This window comes from Castor canadensis, chromosome 3 (genome assembly GCF_047511655.1).
Source record: "Castor canadensis chromosome 3, mCasCan1.hap1v2, whole genome shotgun sequence".
Taxonomy (NCBI): Eukaryota; Metazoa; Chordata; class Mammalia; order Rodentia; family Castoridae; genus Castor; species Castor canadensis.
In genome coordinates this window covers 182,047,497-182,064,673 of record NC_133388.1, presented here as the reverse complement: position 1 = coordinate 182,064,673, position 17,177 = coordinate 182,047,497, and the positions used below count along the sequence as shown (strand labels likewise).

At 44.4% G+C, this 17,177-nt stretch overlaps 1 protein-coding gene across 3 annotated transcripts in view; it reads left to right on the top strand.

Moving 5' to 3' along the window:
* Nucleotides 1–12,366, top strand: part of Anxa13 (annexin A13) — a 47,365-nt gene extending 34,999 nt beyond the window's left edge. For all 3 annotated transcript variants that reach the window (XM_074069172.1, XM_074069171.1, XM_074069173.1), the window contains 5 exons: nt 1,079–1,147; nt 1,637–1,738; nt 5,773–5,848; nt 8,823–8,935; nt 11,633–12,366. In XM_074069172.1, coding sequence (XP_073925273.1) covers nt 1,079–1,147; nt 1,637–1,738; nt 5,773–5,848; nt 8,823–8,935; nt 11,633–11,752 — 480 coding nt within the window. In that variant the 3' untranslated portion in view covers nt 11,753–12,366. The remainder of the gene's footprint in view (nt 1–1,078; nt 1,148–1,636; nt 1,739–5,772; nt 5,849–8,822; nt 8,936–11,632) is intronic.
* Nucleotides 12,367–17,177: the final 4,811 nt, after the last annotated feature.

Here is a 17,177-nt window from a genome sequence, read left to right as displayed (position 1 = left end):
CCTGTCCAGTCCCCAAGGCTCCAGACAGACAGCACAGCACATGCAACCTCACAGGATGCCTGTGCCTTTCCTCCATTTTGTTTCCCCTATTGTGGGTAGACTCACAGCACTAACAAAATGGGCTTCAGGTACAGCAGGAGGGGGCAGAAGTTTTCTCCTGCTGCATAGCAGGTTGTCACAAACTTAGCAGCTCAGGACAACACTTTACTTCCCAGTGCCTGTGGATCAGCCGCCTGGGTGAGGGCTAGCTGAGTCTTCGCTCATGGTCTCACCAGGATGAAATTAACATGCCAGGCCCAAGCCCAGAGATAAGTCGTTTCCTTGTGACTATATGCCTGGCGTCCCTCTTTTCTTACTAGCTGCCAACCAGAGACCATTACCAGCAACTAGAGACCATCAACAGCTCCCTGCCGTGTGGCTCCCAAGGACAACTCATGACATGGCTGTTTGGTTTCTCCCAAGCCAGCAGGAGATCCTATTTCTGACTTCGTCCACTGCTGCTCTTTAAGAGCGCTCACCTGATTGGGTCAGGCTCACCAAGGATAAGCTCTCGTTGATTCATTTAATTGATTAGGCATCTGAATTACAGTTGCAAAACTCCCTGATGCCATCTAGCATAACATAATCCCAGGAGTGACATCTCCTCATCTTCACTCTCTCAGACTCATTCAAGGAAAGGGGCCATCTAAGAAATCTGCTTACCCCCAGGGCTTCCATTAGGTTTCCATGACCTTCCATGACCAACTCTCAGAGTTCTTTGGCACTGAGCCCCTGAGTGGTGGTGATATTTGATATTTTTTAAAGGAAAAATACTTGCTTACTAATGGACTCACTCTAGGAGACATCACAGAATTTTGTGAATGACCTTGCTTAAAAGAGAGAAGAGTTGTCACAGAAGCTACACTGTTTACTAATTATGACCAAAAGGTGGCAGCAAAGAGCCGATCTGACTACCCGCCTGGCTAGCCTGAGCTTCAGGCCATCCCTCTGAAATCGCCCCAGTCTTGCAGCACTTTCTCTTTTTGTTTTCTGTGGTCAAGCAGAACTTAAGCTAATAACAATGTATCGATTTTTCTAGGCTAATCGTGATGAAGAAGATGAAGTGGACAAAGATCTGGCTGGTCAGGATGCCAAAGATCTGTATGATGTAAGTGTGAAGAGACACCAGACTCCACAAATTCTTTTGTTTTCAATTTATTAGCAATGCTTTCCACAAATGTTTCTTTGTTTCATACAAATGGGAGTTACTTAGGAATGAAGAAGGACCTTTAAGAAATAAATATATGGGCTGGAGGCATGGCTCAAGCAATAGAGAGCCTGCCTTGCAAGCGTGAAATCCTGAGTTCAAGCCCCAGTACTGCCAAAAAAAAAAAAAAAAGGGTTAAGAAATAAATATATGCTTAAATCCATTCTAGACCATATATAAAGACTTGTTCCTGTTCTTACATTCAGATCCATAAATAAACATGTGACTATACTTGTGGGTTAGAAGCTTTCTGGGCTTGGTTAATCCACTTGACTTCTATTCAGTGCATTTTTTAAATAATTCCCTGTAAGTGAGACCTGGTCACATACTGTATATTCAGCTTCTTTGCAACAAAACTTCCTTTCCCATCATTTGCATTCGACCTTCCAGGCAGGGGAAGGCCGTTGGGGCACTGATGAGCTTGCCTTCAATGAAGTCTTGGCCAAGAGGAGCCACAAGCAGTTGCGAGCCACCTTTCAAGCCTATCAAATTGTAAGTAGTGACGCCCCAAGGCACGAGGGTTCCCTCTGAAACTATGTTCTTCCTAAAGGAGGCCAAGATGTGGGACAGACCTGAGGGATCATTTCCATCATGGTTCTCAGTGGGGGAGGATGGTGTCCTGGACTCTGCTGAACATCCCATGGTGCACAGGACAGGGATGGTCCCACAGCCAAGACCTGCTCAGCCCCACTTGTAATGCTGAGGTTGGGACACCCTGCCTTAGTTTATAGCCACAGCCCCACAGAAATGTGTCATGTTTCAGAGCAAAGCTCTACAGTTATAGTGTCCAGGTGCAAATCCTGATTCCATACACACACTGGCAAGTGACCAAACCTCTCCATCCTCTTTTGTGAACCAGGAACTGTGAGCGGCAGCGTACCCTCCAGGCATAATTTTAAGGGTTAAATAAGATGAAGTATGCAGTAAGCATACAAATGTGTTATTATCCCAACGTATGATTGAGCTAACAGTGCCCAGCACACTCCAGATAGACGTGCTATATCTCAGAGACAGGCTCCTGAAAAGTCATGCATGAATGAAGTTTTTAATCCCATGCTCATTTTAAGCCAACAAAGTGAGTTACCTATTTCAAGGTATTAAATGATAAATCCTTCCCTGAATGGCAATCTTTAATGTGAATTAAAAAAAAAAGCCTTAAGTAGAGTATCAGATTTTTTTTTCTTGTTTTGCCTATTATATTTTTGTAGAGTGCTTTTACCTGTCAAAAGCAGTACCTCATATCAATTTCACAACAATATCATAACCATTATGTAGGCTGAACAGGTCTTGTGGGCCACAACCGCTGGACAAGTCAAGTGAGGAGCCATCTGTAACTTATCAGGACCACACAGCAAGTCGGTAGCAGAAGGCCGAGGAGAACTCCAAGTCTCCCCAGCCTTAGCTCCTACTTCGGCTCTAGCTGGCTGCTCCTCACTCGAAATAGCCTTTCCTATGTGTTGCCAGAAGATGAAAAGACAAAGCTGTGGAATTTTATCGTCACTGTAGATGAGCCTTAAGGGCCCTCTGCTTTCAAATCGTGCCCAGCATCATGAGCAAAGGCAGCTGACCCTGCTCCCCAGGGTCTGTGTGCCTGGAGGCATCTTCCCACGGGATGGGGACCATTGATGGAGTTTCTGAGGATGGCTGTAATTGGTGTTCCCTATAGAAATGTACACACAACTGTGTGAACTACTGATTACCTACCAGGAAACTCTGCAAGCCAATAATTCCAAGTTGATCCCCAAAGAGCAACATCTTGTCACTTGAGAACCTATTAAAAAAGAAGTCTCAGTTCCCTCCCTCATCCTACGAAACCACTATTCCCTGGAGTTCAGTTCTTACCATCTGTAAGTCTTAACAAGTCTTCAGTGATTCTGATGCAGGCTTATGTGTGAGAAGTCAGTTTTAGGAGACTAGTCATATGACCTTGGGCAAGTTATTAAGGGTATCCCCCAGCTGTAAAATAGGGCTAACAGTAGCTGCTTGGTTACTTGCATTGTAACCAATGCAAGTACCTGCTTGATTAGTTGATTAAATGAATTAACAAAAGTAAGCACTTGGGTAGTACAGTATGCTGTAGGCACTCAATACATATTAGCAGGTGTTAATGGTTTCCCTATGTAAATCAACAGAGCCAACATCAGAGAAAAAGCTCAAATGACCTCAGGTAATCTACGGTTTAAGATTATTTGCAGAAAATTACCTCTAAAATGCTCCCTATTGGTTTATCCCAAAAGCCTTGCTCAAACATTGTTCAACTTCATCTTGATTGTTAATATTTTGAGTTCACCCTGCTCTTAGGACTCAGGTTCTGTAAGGTTTTGATGGTCTCTGGCCAAATGCACAAAGACTATCATGAGATCACTGGATATATTACATATTAGGTTGTCCTGGCATAAAGTTGAATTTTAAACTTTGGTGCCAAAGCTTAGGGTTTTTACACTTTATTTGCCTTCCAAACCCAACTCTTAACTTCTGATTTGCTCAGCAATCCTAGCCTAAGCAACAGACCTACCTCTCTTCCACCCCCCGCCCCCACTGCCACAAAGCACATCAGCAAGACTGTCAAAGCCCCAAATCTTATCCGACATGAAAGACTTGCATAGCTGTCAAGCCAAAGGAAGTTCCACAAGCAGGGCTCAGCAGACACAGTAGGCACCATATTCACAGCCCAGCCTCGCTACCTTCCGGTCATGTGCCTCACCACTTGCCTCCTCCCCTGCGCATGGTCCTAAGCCTGCGCAAAAAAGCCTGTGGCCCTTTCATTGCTGTTCTTAAAGCCAGAGTGCCTAGGGCTCTGCTGTCAGCATGCTGTCGATTTGAGAAGGTCCTTTTTAAGAGAAAATGTCTCCCCTATTCTTCTAATAACCTCCGTATAGGCACTGCCACAGATTTAACTAGAGTCTCTGAGACTGCTTTGTAATCCACTCACATCGTGATCAGAAGACCTGGCTCCATCCAACAAGCCCCCTAAGAACTCAGTGTCCCAGTAACTGAACTGAAAACTTTACAGAGTCCCAAGAGCTTGGACTGGTCCATTGTTTTCAGATTGTGTCCCATGGAGCCCATGGAGATGCCTGGATAGCTACCAGGAAGGAGCTACCAGGGGCAGGAAGGAAAAAGGAGGCAGTGCCCTCACTGTATTGTGTAAAAAGCACCCCCTGGAGGTATGCCAGGGAGAGTCCTGAGAGCGCAGAACATGGCATTGATATTTAGGGTTAGGGTAAGAAACCTACGTCCTGCCATCCTCAAACAGCTCTGCTTATCAGCCTCTGTCTGTTTTGTAGGCTGAAAGACTACAGAAAATTGAAAACCACGGCACTGGCCCAGTATTAACAATAGACTTAGAAAGTGGTTTAATGGGTGGATTTTTTTTCTGGTAAACACAGACCTGTGTGAACAAAACATCCTGGTGACATGCAATCTCAGTCTACAGAACAAGAACCATGTTTCTGGAGAAGTGATACCCCTGTCTTCCAAACTAACAACTCCCATATCAAGCCCCAGAAAGGATTGAAAACCCCCTTGTCATCTACTCTGGTTTCCACACATCAGAGGCCACACACAGATGCCTCTAAATGGCTGGGGACAATGGCTAGGGACAATGACTAGGGACTTCACAAAGAATATATTTTCCCTATGTTTTATGATAAAAAACATAAACTCCACTAGTATGTATGCAAACACACTAATTCTTTATAGGATCAATTAAGTTCTTTATAGGATAGGTGACATATCCTCAAAAGATAATTTCTAAGAAAGAGGCAAAGTGCCCCATCCCAGCAGAGCACTTGCCTTTCTCTTTATTTGCCTGCCTTGATCTTGGCCCAGGCAGTATTTGTGTTAAGGATAGTCACAATTTACTTGAACTTTAGTTTCTATAAATATTTGGAAAGAAGCTTAATGTGTAATGCTGTGCAGAGCGACATGTGAACTGGTGGTGAATATAAGATTATTTGCAATCACCCCAGAGGGAAGGGAAATGGCATTTTGATGTGGTCAGCCCCTGGCTTCCAGCCCTTGCAGCCCCACTCTATCAGAAATGTTCTATCAAGTTCTTATCACAAACTTCACAGCCTCTTGTTTATTTCACCCAAACTGTGTCTGAGGCCCTAGTCTCAAGACAAGGGAGGTGAGAGAGGCACAGGCCAGACGATTATAACCACAGCCTCCCGGGAACTGGGATTGGAAAGGATGAAAAACACATTGGAAATGAAGATGCTATATAATGTAAATAATGATATAATCTTAATTGTTCCTCCATGCCCTGATTTTGCAGATGAGAAAACTGAGACTGAGCAAATGGCATTAACTGGAGTTAAATCAAGACTCACTCCTCAGCAGTGAGAGTGCCCTCTCAAATGGGAGGTGGGGCCCAGCACCCCACCCTGCAAGGCAAGAGCAGGAAAGGAGTTCCTTACAGCTGCAGCACTAAATCTGAAAGAGTTTAGCACTTTTTATAGAGGGACAATCCCAAGGGCGCCAAGAGTAATGGAGTAATGGCTATAGTTTGCTTGTCTCTCCAGCTCATCGGCAAAGACATAGAAGAAGCCATTGAAGAAGAGACATCAGGAGACTTGCAGAAGGCCTATTTAACTCTCGGTAAAGTTAAGAGTTTGCCTGTTCTAGGCTGGGCTCCCTGGAACCGGTAGTTCAGAGATTAGGATCTGCAGGAAGAACTCAGGCAGTAGTTTGGGGAACAACACATCTAACCAGCATCGGGCAAGGGAGAGAGTGGATGTGATGCAGTTCCTATCCCCCCAGAAGCTCTGAAGCTGGATAGTCAAAGGGGAGAAAGGGACCAGATCTTTGCACTCCCACACTGACCAGTCATTGAGCACTGGCTGTACCTGGGGAGCATTTGCAACCCTGGGCAACCAGCTGTCTCTCACTTGAAGGGTGATTCCTAGGGAGAGACCCAGCTGGGAGCACTCAGCAAGCAGCCCTGGTAATGAGTGCGTTGATCCTGAAGAGAGCATCTGGGTTGTGCATCATGGGATCCACTACAATCCCACTAAGATTGTGAATCACCAAAAGAGAGCATCTGTTAATGCTCAGGGACCATTATCTAGCTCAGGTAGTAGTATGTGGTTCATACAACACACTGAAATGTACCCACGCTTTGAACCCACGGACAAGTCTTGCACAGGCCTGATGGCCACAGGGTTTCCTTTTCCATTTGATTCCCTTCAACATTTGCAAATAATGAGGTCTGTTTAGAAAAAGAGGAGAGGGAGAGTAGACCTTGGCCGTGCCAAACAAACCCCAGGTGTTGCCCAAAGGCAGGAAATAGCAGAGAGATGGGCACAGGTCATGTCTGGCAGACTCCCTCTCTCTTTCCACAAGCCCTGGAATGAGGCATTGTCCATTGTCCACACTACTGTGAGGAGTCCAGGGCACCATCCCAAATGGCACAAAGAATGGAGAGGTGAATGCCCAGAAGAAGAGGAAGAACCCAATAAGCATCCCTGGAAGTCAAAAAATGTGCCTCAGTTGCCAAACTCTTTTGTTTAATTTTTGTAACAATGTCAACAACTGATTTTTTTTCCCATCCACACTCATTTTGCATTCAAACTAGCAGGACCTCTACTATGAGGGACAGAGGGGTACATGTGCCTAGTGTTACTAGTGACCCACATTGGACACGCTTGAGTCCTGGTATGGATGACTGTCCTTGGGGCTATAGGCAGAGCCTGGTTCGGTGCTGAAGCTCCAAATCCTTGCTGTACTTGCAGTGTGGAGAACCAGGAACACCCCAGGGTGCCATCAGAACATGGCAATGCCACCATTCAGGGATTTACCATTTACTCGGCACCTGTCTGGCCTAGGGTTGGGGTAGGAGTAGCATCAGAGGCAAATAAGATGCAGTTCTTGCTCTTCAGGAGCTTAGTGTCACCAGGGGACACACATGCACATCTATAGATGCAGCCTCAGTGAAAGTAACAACACACAGGCAGAGCCAGAAGGCTACTAAGGAACCAAAAAGCCAGTCTTGGGATTGGGAGCCGTGAACTATAGGAGATGGTACACTCATGGTGCCAAAAGTAAAAGTAATTAAAAAATGCCTTGAGAATAAGTCCCATCAATAATAAGATATAACTCTCATTTCCAGACATTTCCCACTTAAAGTTAGAGGAGTTACTTTAAAAGTAACACAAAGTTCCTTTACAGCTGAAATCCAGAAGGAGAAACTGAGACACAAGCATTCCTAACATGAAGAGCCCTTCTCAAATGGGGCCCATGGAGCTCCTGCATCAGAATCTCCTGTTTCAATCATTTCCTGGGTCCCTCCCAGGCTTCCCATAGAGAAACCAGGAACTGGATGGAGCCTGGGAAGCCACACATTTACAAGCTCCCCAGAGATTGTCTTATGCCTGCTGAAGTTTTGGAGAAGCCTGTTGTTTGAAGGCAAGGAGGAGTGAGATACACAGTATGGTGGCTACCTTTGCTCCCACCCACTGTGAGCTGTTTTATTCCATGCCCTCCTTGGTTATCCGTGCCTGACCTTTTGACAGCCTCCTGCTGCTGCTACAAAAGAGGCTGTTCCCAGGCATAGATTATCTTACGGTAGAAACATGAAGAGTTTCCTTCCCAAACTATCAGGAAAAAGGAGGGATATGGAAGACCTCTACATCACTATGAAACATGATCACTTTGATCAGACAATGATTCCAGCATCCATCATTGCTACCTGGGAGGGAAAAACTTTGTGGGTGTCAGCAGCTCTAATAGTCTAGGGACCACAGTGAGTCTCCTCAAACACAGGAGTTTGGGGATAGTTCTCAGGATAAAGAGACCAGAGGGCAGAGCATGGTGGCACAGTCCTGTAATCCCAGCTACTTGGGAGGCAGAGGTAAGAGGATTACAGTCAGAGGCTGGCCCAGGCGAAAGCAAGAGACTCTATCTGAAAAACAAAGTAGAGCTAAAAGCACAAGGACTGGGGCATGGCTCCACTGGTAGAGCATAGGAGACAGAATTAGGGGGCAGGGTGGAGAGAATAAGAGAGGGAGAGAGCACAGCCACTTGGGCCTAGACTTTTTTTCCACTCAAACAACTCTGGTGGCTGTTGTGTGACCTATAAAAGAAGGAGACTGACCCCCTACTCTTCTCCCTTGCTCAGAAAGCTTCCATCACACAGATAATTGCCAGGCCAGAGGAAGGTTGCACCTTCCATACTTAGGCTGAATTCATTACTTATCATTAACCACTACCATCCAAAAACTGTAAGCATCCTAGAGAAATGTTAACAACCCAAAGAGCAAATGGTCTGTTCCCCTCAAGCTTTAGCGATGGTGGTGTCTGTGAGCTGGGAGGAGGGGAGAGAGGGTGATTTGCTCCTTGTCACTTGGTTGATGAGTGGAAGCACACTTCATTGGTTTGTGGACAGAGCAAAGCTGGCGGACCAGGGAATCTTCCAGATCTCACTCCACAACAGTGGAGAGTCAGCTCCTTCCAAGCCTCTGCCTCACAATCCATCAGCTCTAAGGACAGTCAGGTGACTCTGGGCCTTCAGAGGTCCCCATGTTACTCACCAAACTGTGAAGACCTCACATTCTCCATTCTTTGTCCTGCCCAGTGAGATGTGCCCGTGACCGTGAGGGCTATTTTGCCGATCGTCTGTACAAGTCCATGAAGGGTGTGGGGACAGATGAAGAGACATTAATTCGCATCATTGTGACAAGGGCTGAGGTGAGACACACTCACTCCAAAGGGGTGGCTGCTGATGTCAGGGACAAACAGTTTTTATGAAGGGCTTATTTAATGAAAAAGTAAAAGAGACCGTCCTTGCCTTCCCCGAATTTGTAGAAGACATTGTGCTCTGCATCAATCTGTTTCTTTTTATAAAAATACAGTAAGGATAGTTGCTGCTATTTTTGTCTCTGTGGCTCCAGAAAGTTGTTGGCACTGTGCAGAGGGGAACTTGCAGAGCTGTTCAAAGGTAGCAGGGCTACACCTGGCTGCATTTTAAGGAAAAAAATCAGAGACACTGAGAGAGGTCACTCAGCAGCAGAGACAAGAAGAAACAGTCTCCTTATTCCTGTGCTAGGAATTTTATTTAATTGAACATGCCTTAGAAGAATGATTTTTTGGAGGTACTGGGATTTGAACTCAGGGCCTCATGCTTTCTAGGCAGGTGCTCTACCACTTGAGCCATGCTAGAAGAATGATTTGACACAGGAAACACACCAGCATGTCAGAATGTTTCTCAATCTTTTTTTGTTGTTGTTGTTATTGACCCCCTAAGCTCTTTTCATAGACAGTTTTTTCCTAATTACCACCCCCTAAAAAGTTTTAACACCACAGATAATAGTGAATATCTATTTATGTGAATATCAGTACTGTATACATTAAAAGATATAGGGTTTGAGAGCATGGTTCAAGTGGTACAGTGCCTGCTTAGCAAGCACAAGGCCCTGAGTTCAAATCCCTGTACTGCCCAAAAGAAAGATTGGGGTTTTTCAATCCCTAAGGACCACTTTTTTTGCCCCTCTCAGAGGAGAATGAATGAGTCTAAGAAAGGAAAGGGAGTAGCTAAAAGTTTAGCAGCAGCTACCAAAATCCATAGTAAATGCTTTGGGACAGAGGGCCACAGACAGAAGGGGGTCAGAAATAGAGGGGCAATGGCTTAGCCTGCAGTAGAACTCTTGGAAAATGAAGTAAGTAAGCAGCTGAAAACCACAGACATTGGCCCCCCAAAAAACAAATGGGGAGAGGCACCTACCCAAATTCTGATTCATGCATTTTGACAAATACTTAACATCTGACACTGCTAGTAAATATAACTTTGCTGCAAGACAGTTCTTTCATTTTTATTTCTATTACTGGGATTTTTCCTCCCCCTCTTTTTCCTCCTCCTCCAAGGCTCATCTTTTTTTCCTTCCTCTCTCTCTCTCTCTCTTTCAAAGTCCTTCCCTCAAAGTCTCAGTCTCTCTCTCTCTCTCCTTGAGAGAGCATCTCTCCTGGATTTCTCTCATTCTCTGCTCTGCATCTCTCTCTTCCTCTCTCTATCCAGGTGCTCACCTTTTCTCTGAGCAACACCCCACCCCCTACACCCCTGCCAAAGTCATGGAGAAGTCTTGAGGGACTCGAGGTTCACAAAAGAGCATAGCACGGTTCTGAAGACCCCTGCAGAGATTGCATCCATGCAGAGGGCTTGTCAGAGTTCTAAATTCACTCCAACATGGACCGCGGAATGTCTGATTCCAAGATAGCTGACCATTTCAGAACTGACCACACGTCCTGGGTTATCTCAACAGGTGGTCAGTCTACTCAGAATACGTCAACTCAGCTAGATACAGTTTGGTTGGATCCCCTCAACCCCGAAAGCCATATATACTAGAACAGCGACCCTGTGTGCCCCTATCCTGCACCCCACCTTTCTGCCCCTCCCCCAATACTGAGCAAGGAGCTAGGCAGTGAAGCAAGGGGGCACCCAAGTGGAGCAAGGGGGCACCCGAGTCCAGCAGGGACACACACACTATCTGCCTCCAGTAGCCTCTCTCTTTCTGCTTGGTATCCACTTCAGACAATTCCTCGCTCCACTTTCTCCTCTCTCAACTTCTTTCTTTCTCTTAGTTCAGCTTCTAACTGGGGCAGGAGAAAAAAGAACCAGATACCTGAGCCACAGTTCTAGGCCTGTAGTATAAGACAGGGTCTAAACCAAAATGAAAAGACAGAAAAACTCTGGTTAATGTGAGCTCTTTGTTTCTTTTACAAGACCCATTTTGTTCAATCTGGAGTTACATCTTTTCTGGTTTGAGAGTAATTTTCCTTACTAGCTAGCTGCAGTCATAGCCAGGGCAATCTGTTTTTTCTGCATCTTGATGCCATTTCTAGCCAATAGATTCTTAAGATTACAATGAATTAGATTCAAAATAAGTCCTGAAAATGGGTAGTGATTTGAGTTTTGTTAACTGGTACCGATATCCTTGCTGGTCAGTGTGCAAGGAAAAAAAATGCTTAATTTCAAATATCCATATGGACAGTTTTCTGAACCTTCTACTAGGGATCAGCAAACTGTGGCCTGTGAGGAAAACAGGGACCACCACCTGTTTTTGTTCAGTACTGCTGCCTAAGAAGAACTCATTTTCAAACAACTATTAAACACTCAAAAGAAACATATTTTGTAACACATATATTAACTTTCAGTTTCTATAAAACTTTAATGAAACATATATACACAGAGACATTTTTACTACCTGTGAGGGGCTGGACTCAGCTTTCCTTTTCTCATCCACAAAATGGGAACAATGTAACCCGACCTCAAAGGGCTCTTTAAAGGCATAACTGAGCAAATGAAAACATGGGCTGAGGAGAAGGCCTGCCATCTACAGCGAACACACTATCAATATTGCTGTCCTCATGCTTTTGTCATCTTTCCTACAGGTGGACCTGCAAGGGATAAAAGCCAAGTTTCATGAGAAGTATCAAAAGCCCCTCTCTGACATGGTTCACTCAGACACCTCTGGGGACTTCCGAAAACTACTGGTGGCCCTCTTGCACTGAGACAAGCTGGAGCAACAAGACCACAGGGAGAAACCAACTTTATCAAGAGCACATTCCAAATCAGCCTTGCAAATGGGACTCTAGCATGAAAACCCTGCAAGTCCTGGCTTATTTTCTTGGCAGCTTAAGTGATGCAGCAAGGCCCAGCTGTTTAACTTAAGGGCAGCAGCCTCAAGATTCTTCGGCAGGTCACTTTGTATTCTGATTTAGCGAGAATCTGAGTTGCCTCTCAAACCTCTTTTAGCATAACTAAACAGTTTCTAAGCGCAAACAAAATCAGCAGTTGATGGGAGGGAGGGGAGAAGCTATGCTTTTGTAATAAAATGTTTAGAAGAATTTGTGTCTTCCAGGGATGAGTATGGTCCAGGTAAAGTTTGGATACTAAAGATACAGGGAAGACAAAATTAACCAATCTGTTAATTTTTCTTCTGTGTTTTCAATTTCAAAGCCTCAATGTTAATTAAAATTGTGGATTTTCCTCCATCAGCTACTTTTCCAAACTGGCTTGATTAGTTTGGGTTCTTGCCCAGGATATATAGGACTTTTGAAATTCAAAAGCACTTGGGAAATGCAAACAGTTACATTTATTCTTAACAGTCACTAAGGACAGTAATCAAGGCTGGCAGCAAGGGAATAGTTGACTTGCCTGTGTGAAATGTGAGTTGGGGTAAAATTCACTAACCTGCTCCCTGGTGTAATTGGGATTTCTTCTCTAGACATTTGACTTATTTGAGTCTTCCATCTGATCTTCAAATACAATTAGGCTGAGGAAAGCACCAATAGGACCAAAGTCAAGGGGCCTGCCTTTTGAGTGGATTGCTTCTGCAACAATAGAATCTCTGTTCAAGACATTGGCTTCAGTCACTGGAGCTAGACAGACATAGAGGCACCAATCAAGAAAACCTGGATGCCTTTGGTGCAGTAAGCATAGTTGTCATTCATTGAATGAGTATTTTAGGGGTTTTGTTTTTCACTTTTTCTGCTTTATCGTTTTTACATTTTACTCACACCCCCACTCTCCCTATCCCCTGAATGAGTATTTTTGCCTGGCACTGCTAAGTAGCATAATTTTATACTAAATCTTCCCCGCAGCTCTATAAAGTTAATATTGTTCCTACTTATCAGGACTAAGTAATCTGGCTAAATTCATTTGTAAGCAATAGAATTAGGATTTGAGTCTTGGGCTGGCTGACTCCAGAAATCAGGTTACTAACCACCTTTCTTGGTAAAGAAACTTGAAATACATGGAAATGGTTTGTGCCTAATTGTCTCCTATCTGCCCATCATTGCTGAGCTCCAGGGATACAAAGAAAAGTAGAGCAGGAGCTACATCTTGGCCACTTCATTCCCAGGTCAGTAACATAGATGGATGTCTCCAGTACTCAAGAAAATGCTCACATGCATCTATCAGTCAGCTTCTTGTTGCTGTAACAAAATACCTGAGAAAAATGTTCAAAGGAGGAAAGGTGTATTGGCTTAAAGTTATGGACATTTCATGGGTCCCTTGACCCTTTCACTTTGAGTCTGATGTGAGGCTGGACATAACTACAGGAAGCAGGTGGAAGAGCAAAGCTGCTCACCTCAACTTGAAACAAAGAGATAGAGTCTGGGGTCAAGATGTACCCTTTGGGGCCAGGTGTGATGGTGCTACTCTGGAAAACAGAGGTAAGAGCATCATGGTCTGTGGCTGACCCAAGCAAAAGTGTGAGACCCTATCTGAGAAACAAGCAAAAAGAAAAAATACTGGGGTAGAGTTACTTGTTTAGCGAGCCTGAGACCCTGAGTTCAATCCACACTCCCCAGCAACATACTTCCTTCAAGTACCGTCACTCACTAATAGTCCATTCAGCTTCAGATTCACCAGTGGGCCATTCCACTGATGAGGTTAGCACCCTCGCCATCCAATAACCTCTCACTAGGGACACTAGCTGGCAAGCAGCCTTTAACACATAAGTCTTTGGGGCCATTTTATACCCAAACCATAACAGTGCATTAAGAAAAGCAGATGAAGAGCTCTGCCCATGAGCAAGAAGAGGGATCACAGAGCTCTGCATGGAGGATCTGGAAAGTGCGTCACAGAGACTCATTTGGCTGTGTTTTAAGCAATGCATAAAAGCTCTTCAGAGAATAGATGAAGAAGGGTATGAGCAGAGGCCTGAAAGCAGAAACAGGCAGGACATGCTCAGACAGAGATAAAACGTGTTTGTTTGATGCATAGACATGGTGAAAAGAAGGACAGGCTGGGGAGGTGGTGGGGAGGCAGCTGGATATATATTTGGAGCCCATCACCACTGGTTTTGTCTGCCAAGGTGGGCTCGGTCTTTGGGGCAGTGGCAGTCATTCAAGATAACTAAGTAATATGATCAGATCTGGGCCTTGGGAAATTATTTTTGTGGCAAAATTTACATATAGCAAAATAGCCATGTTATGGCATGTCATTTTAGGGACTGTAAAATGGTGATCAACAAATGAAGAAGCTATGCTACCATTGGTGTCTATCTTCAGTCATTATCCATTATGAACTTTAATGCATAAAAAAATCTTTCCTAGAGCTAAAATTAGTGACAAAACATACTCCCATTTACTTATTTGTTGCCAAAACTGACCTTTGCTTTTATAAAGAGAAATAAAGAAACCAATTCTTAGGACCAGAGTTCATAGTAAAAATAAACCAGTAGATTGGAGATTGACATTGTAGGAGGTCACAATTCACATACAGAAGAGGGAGAAGGTGTTTCACAGGAGAAGACAGGCTAAGCAAGACAGAGAAGCAAGGTCATTTACTCAAGGTCACACAAGGGAATCACTAAGGTAGAATTTGACCCCAAGTTCTTCTGACACTAATGCCTGTGGATTTTGCTACACTACTCCTGGTTCATGATTGCTTTTGTCCAAAGCTTTGTTGAGTGAGGCGTCCAGGTGTCTTTCTCCATGGCTGCTGAATATTATTCATCACTTATAAGCAAGGGCCGGTTTCTATGTGTTTGACTACATGAGAACTCTGGTCGGATCTGACCTTAGAAAGCCCACAATCCTCAATCCCCAGCCACCAGGGAATTTCCTTCTTATCCTTCCTCACACCCCTGCCATATCCAGGCCTGTCTTTTCTCCCAGTACCACCTGATTCTTGCCAGAAGGCAGATGTTAACACCTAGAAAACCATACAAGGAGGGCAGCCCTGCAGTAAGGGGACATGGGAAGAATCAGATGCTTGATTGTATTCCCATTCTAGATGGCAGAATTTTTTTAAGGTGTAAAGTAAGAGGTTTATTTAACTCACAGTTTTGGAGGCTGAAAGTCCAAGATCAGGCAACTCCATGTGTTGGGCCCCTGATAAGGGTCACATGGCTGCATCACAATGTGGTGGGGAATTAGACAGGGAGCCAGCAATGTGCAGAGGGGCACACGTGAACGTGAGCCAGGAAGCAAGGGAGATGCCATAGCGACACCAGACTGCTTACAAACAACCTGGTCTTCCAGGACTCTCCATGAGAACACGAACTCCCTCTAGAAGAGCATTCATCCCTTCCTATGACATTGCCCAGTGACCTAATGACCTTCCACTAGACCCCATCTCTTAAATTTTCCACATTCTCAACGTGGTCTTACACACTAGAAACCAAATTTCCATCATGTGAGCGTTTGGAGGACCAGCTCCATCCAAACTAAAGCAATTTACGTGCATACATAAATATGAGTATATGCCCACTCACAGAAATGCAAAACAAAAAGGCACTGGTTTTGAATCAGTCCTTGCTGTAATGCAAACCAGGACAATATTACTCACAGACCAAAGTGGACAGCACTAATTGTCTGAACTCTGAACCCAACCCAAGTATTATTTTTTTTTACTGCCCTAAAAACAAAATCAAAGTTGTTGTTTTTAAAATCCTACTGAACCAGTTCAAATTAGAACCAGTCTTTAGAAAAGGTTGAGCCAGGAGAAAAGAATCAGAATACCAAAATCATTTCCACAGAAGTATTTGATTCACTTCAAGTCCTGGCACTCACAAACATGTGCTGTATGTCTATATTTCTATCAGTGGGAGCTCTCTGAATTGAGCCTCATCTATTTGCCAGATTGACCAGCATGCTTTGTTGTTCTCCCTGCAAAGCCTGTTGGTGGGTCCCCTGATGCTCTAAGGACTGGCAGCTGGTGGGGACCGGGTAGGAGGTTCCCTCTCTTCTGATGGATCATGCGCTTTGAAAGAGCAGGTTGTATTTGTGCTGAAACCTGTTTATAGCTATCATATTTGCTACTGTAGTTAAATAATAGAATTAAATCTTAAATAAACTGACTAACTACAAGGGCAAGCAACTATAAATTTTATCTATTTCTGTGAAAGGCAAATTCAATGCTTTGGAAAATAAGGTAAAGTTGGGTTGCATTTTAAAAAGAAGGAGGAATAACAACAAAGCATGCCCATCTGTGGCTCATTCTTCAAGAAAAATTCTCAGTAAATTGATGGTACATTGTCACATGAAAAATAAAATTAAGTTGTGGAGAATTTACTTTAACGATTCACTGCTTTAAGCTAAAATATAAATGGCCCATTACCCCCTCCCCACCCCACCCCACCCCCTGTCCCAGCCATGTCTCTGATAGGGGGGTTTCTACTGAACACGTCTTTTCTTCCTTCTGAAGCACTGATCTGTGATTACTACCCAGTTTTCTCTTCTGGTCAAAGACCCACATGGCACTGCTGTGGCCTCCCGTCCACCTTTTCTAGCCCTTGTGAGGGTGAGTGAGAGCAGGAGCTGAACAGTGAGAAGGACCGGGGAAGATGTCTGACTGCTCTGCTCACTGGCTGTGCCTTCTTGGGAAGCCATCTTGCCCTTACAGGATGCAGCTTTCTCATCCATAAAAAGGGGGTGATAACATTCCAAAAACTTCCCTACTGAAGGATCCAAAGCAAAAGAGCCTTCATAGATGAGAACAAAACTACCTCTGAGGCAAATGGGGCAACTCACTAAGCAAACAACAGATGTCTTTAGAAGCCACTAATTTACTGTCATTTTGAACTTACAAGAAACACTGGCCACACCTGGCACACAGCTCACACCTGAAATCCTAGTCACTTCAGAGATTGACATGGAAGAAAAGTAGTTCCAGGTCTGCTTGGGTGAAAACATTTGCAAGACCCATCTCAATGGAATAAAGCTGGGTGTGGTGCTGTGTGCCTGTCATCCAGTGATGGCAGGAAGGGTAAAATAGGAGCATCTCAGTCAACGCTGTCCTGAGCAAAAACTGAGACCTATTTCCAAAATAAACAGAGCCCAAAGGGGTAGAGGCATGGTTCGAGTAGTTGAGTGCCTGCCTAGCAAATGGGAAACCCTGAGTTCTAATCCCATACCAAAAACAACAACAACAACAACAAAAAAAAAAAACAGAGAGAACAACATTGACGCATAAGTAAAGAAGCAG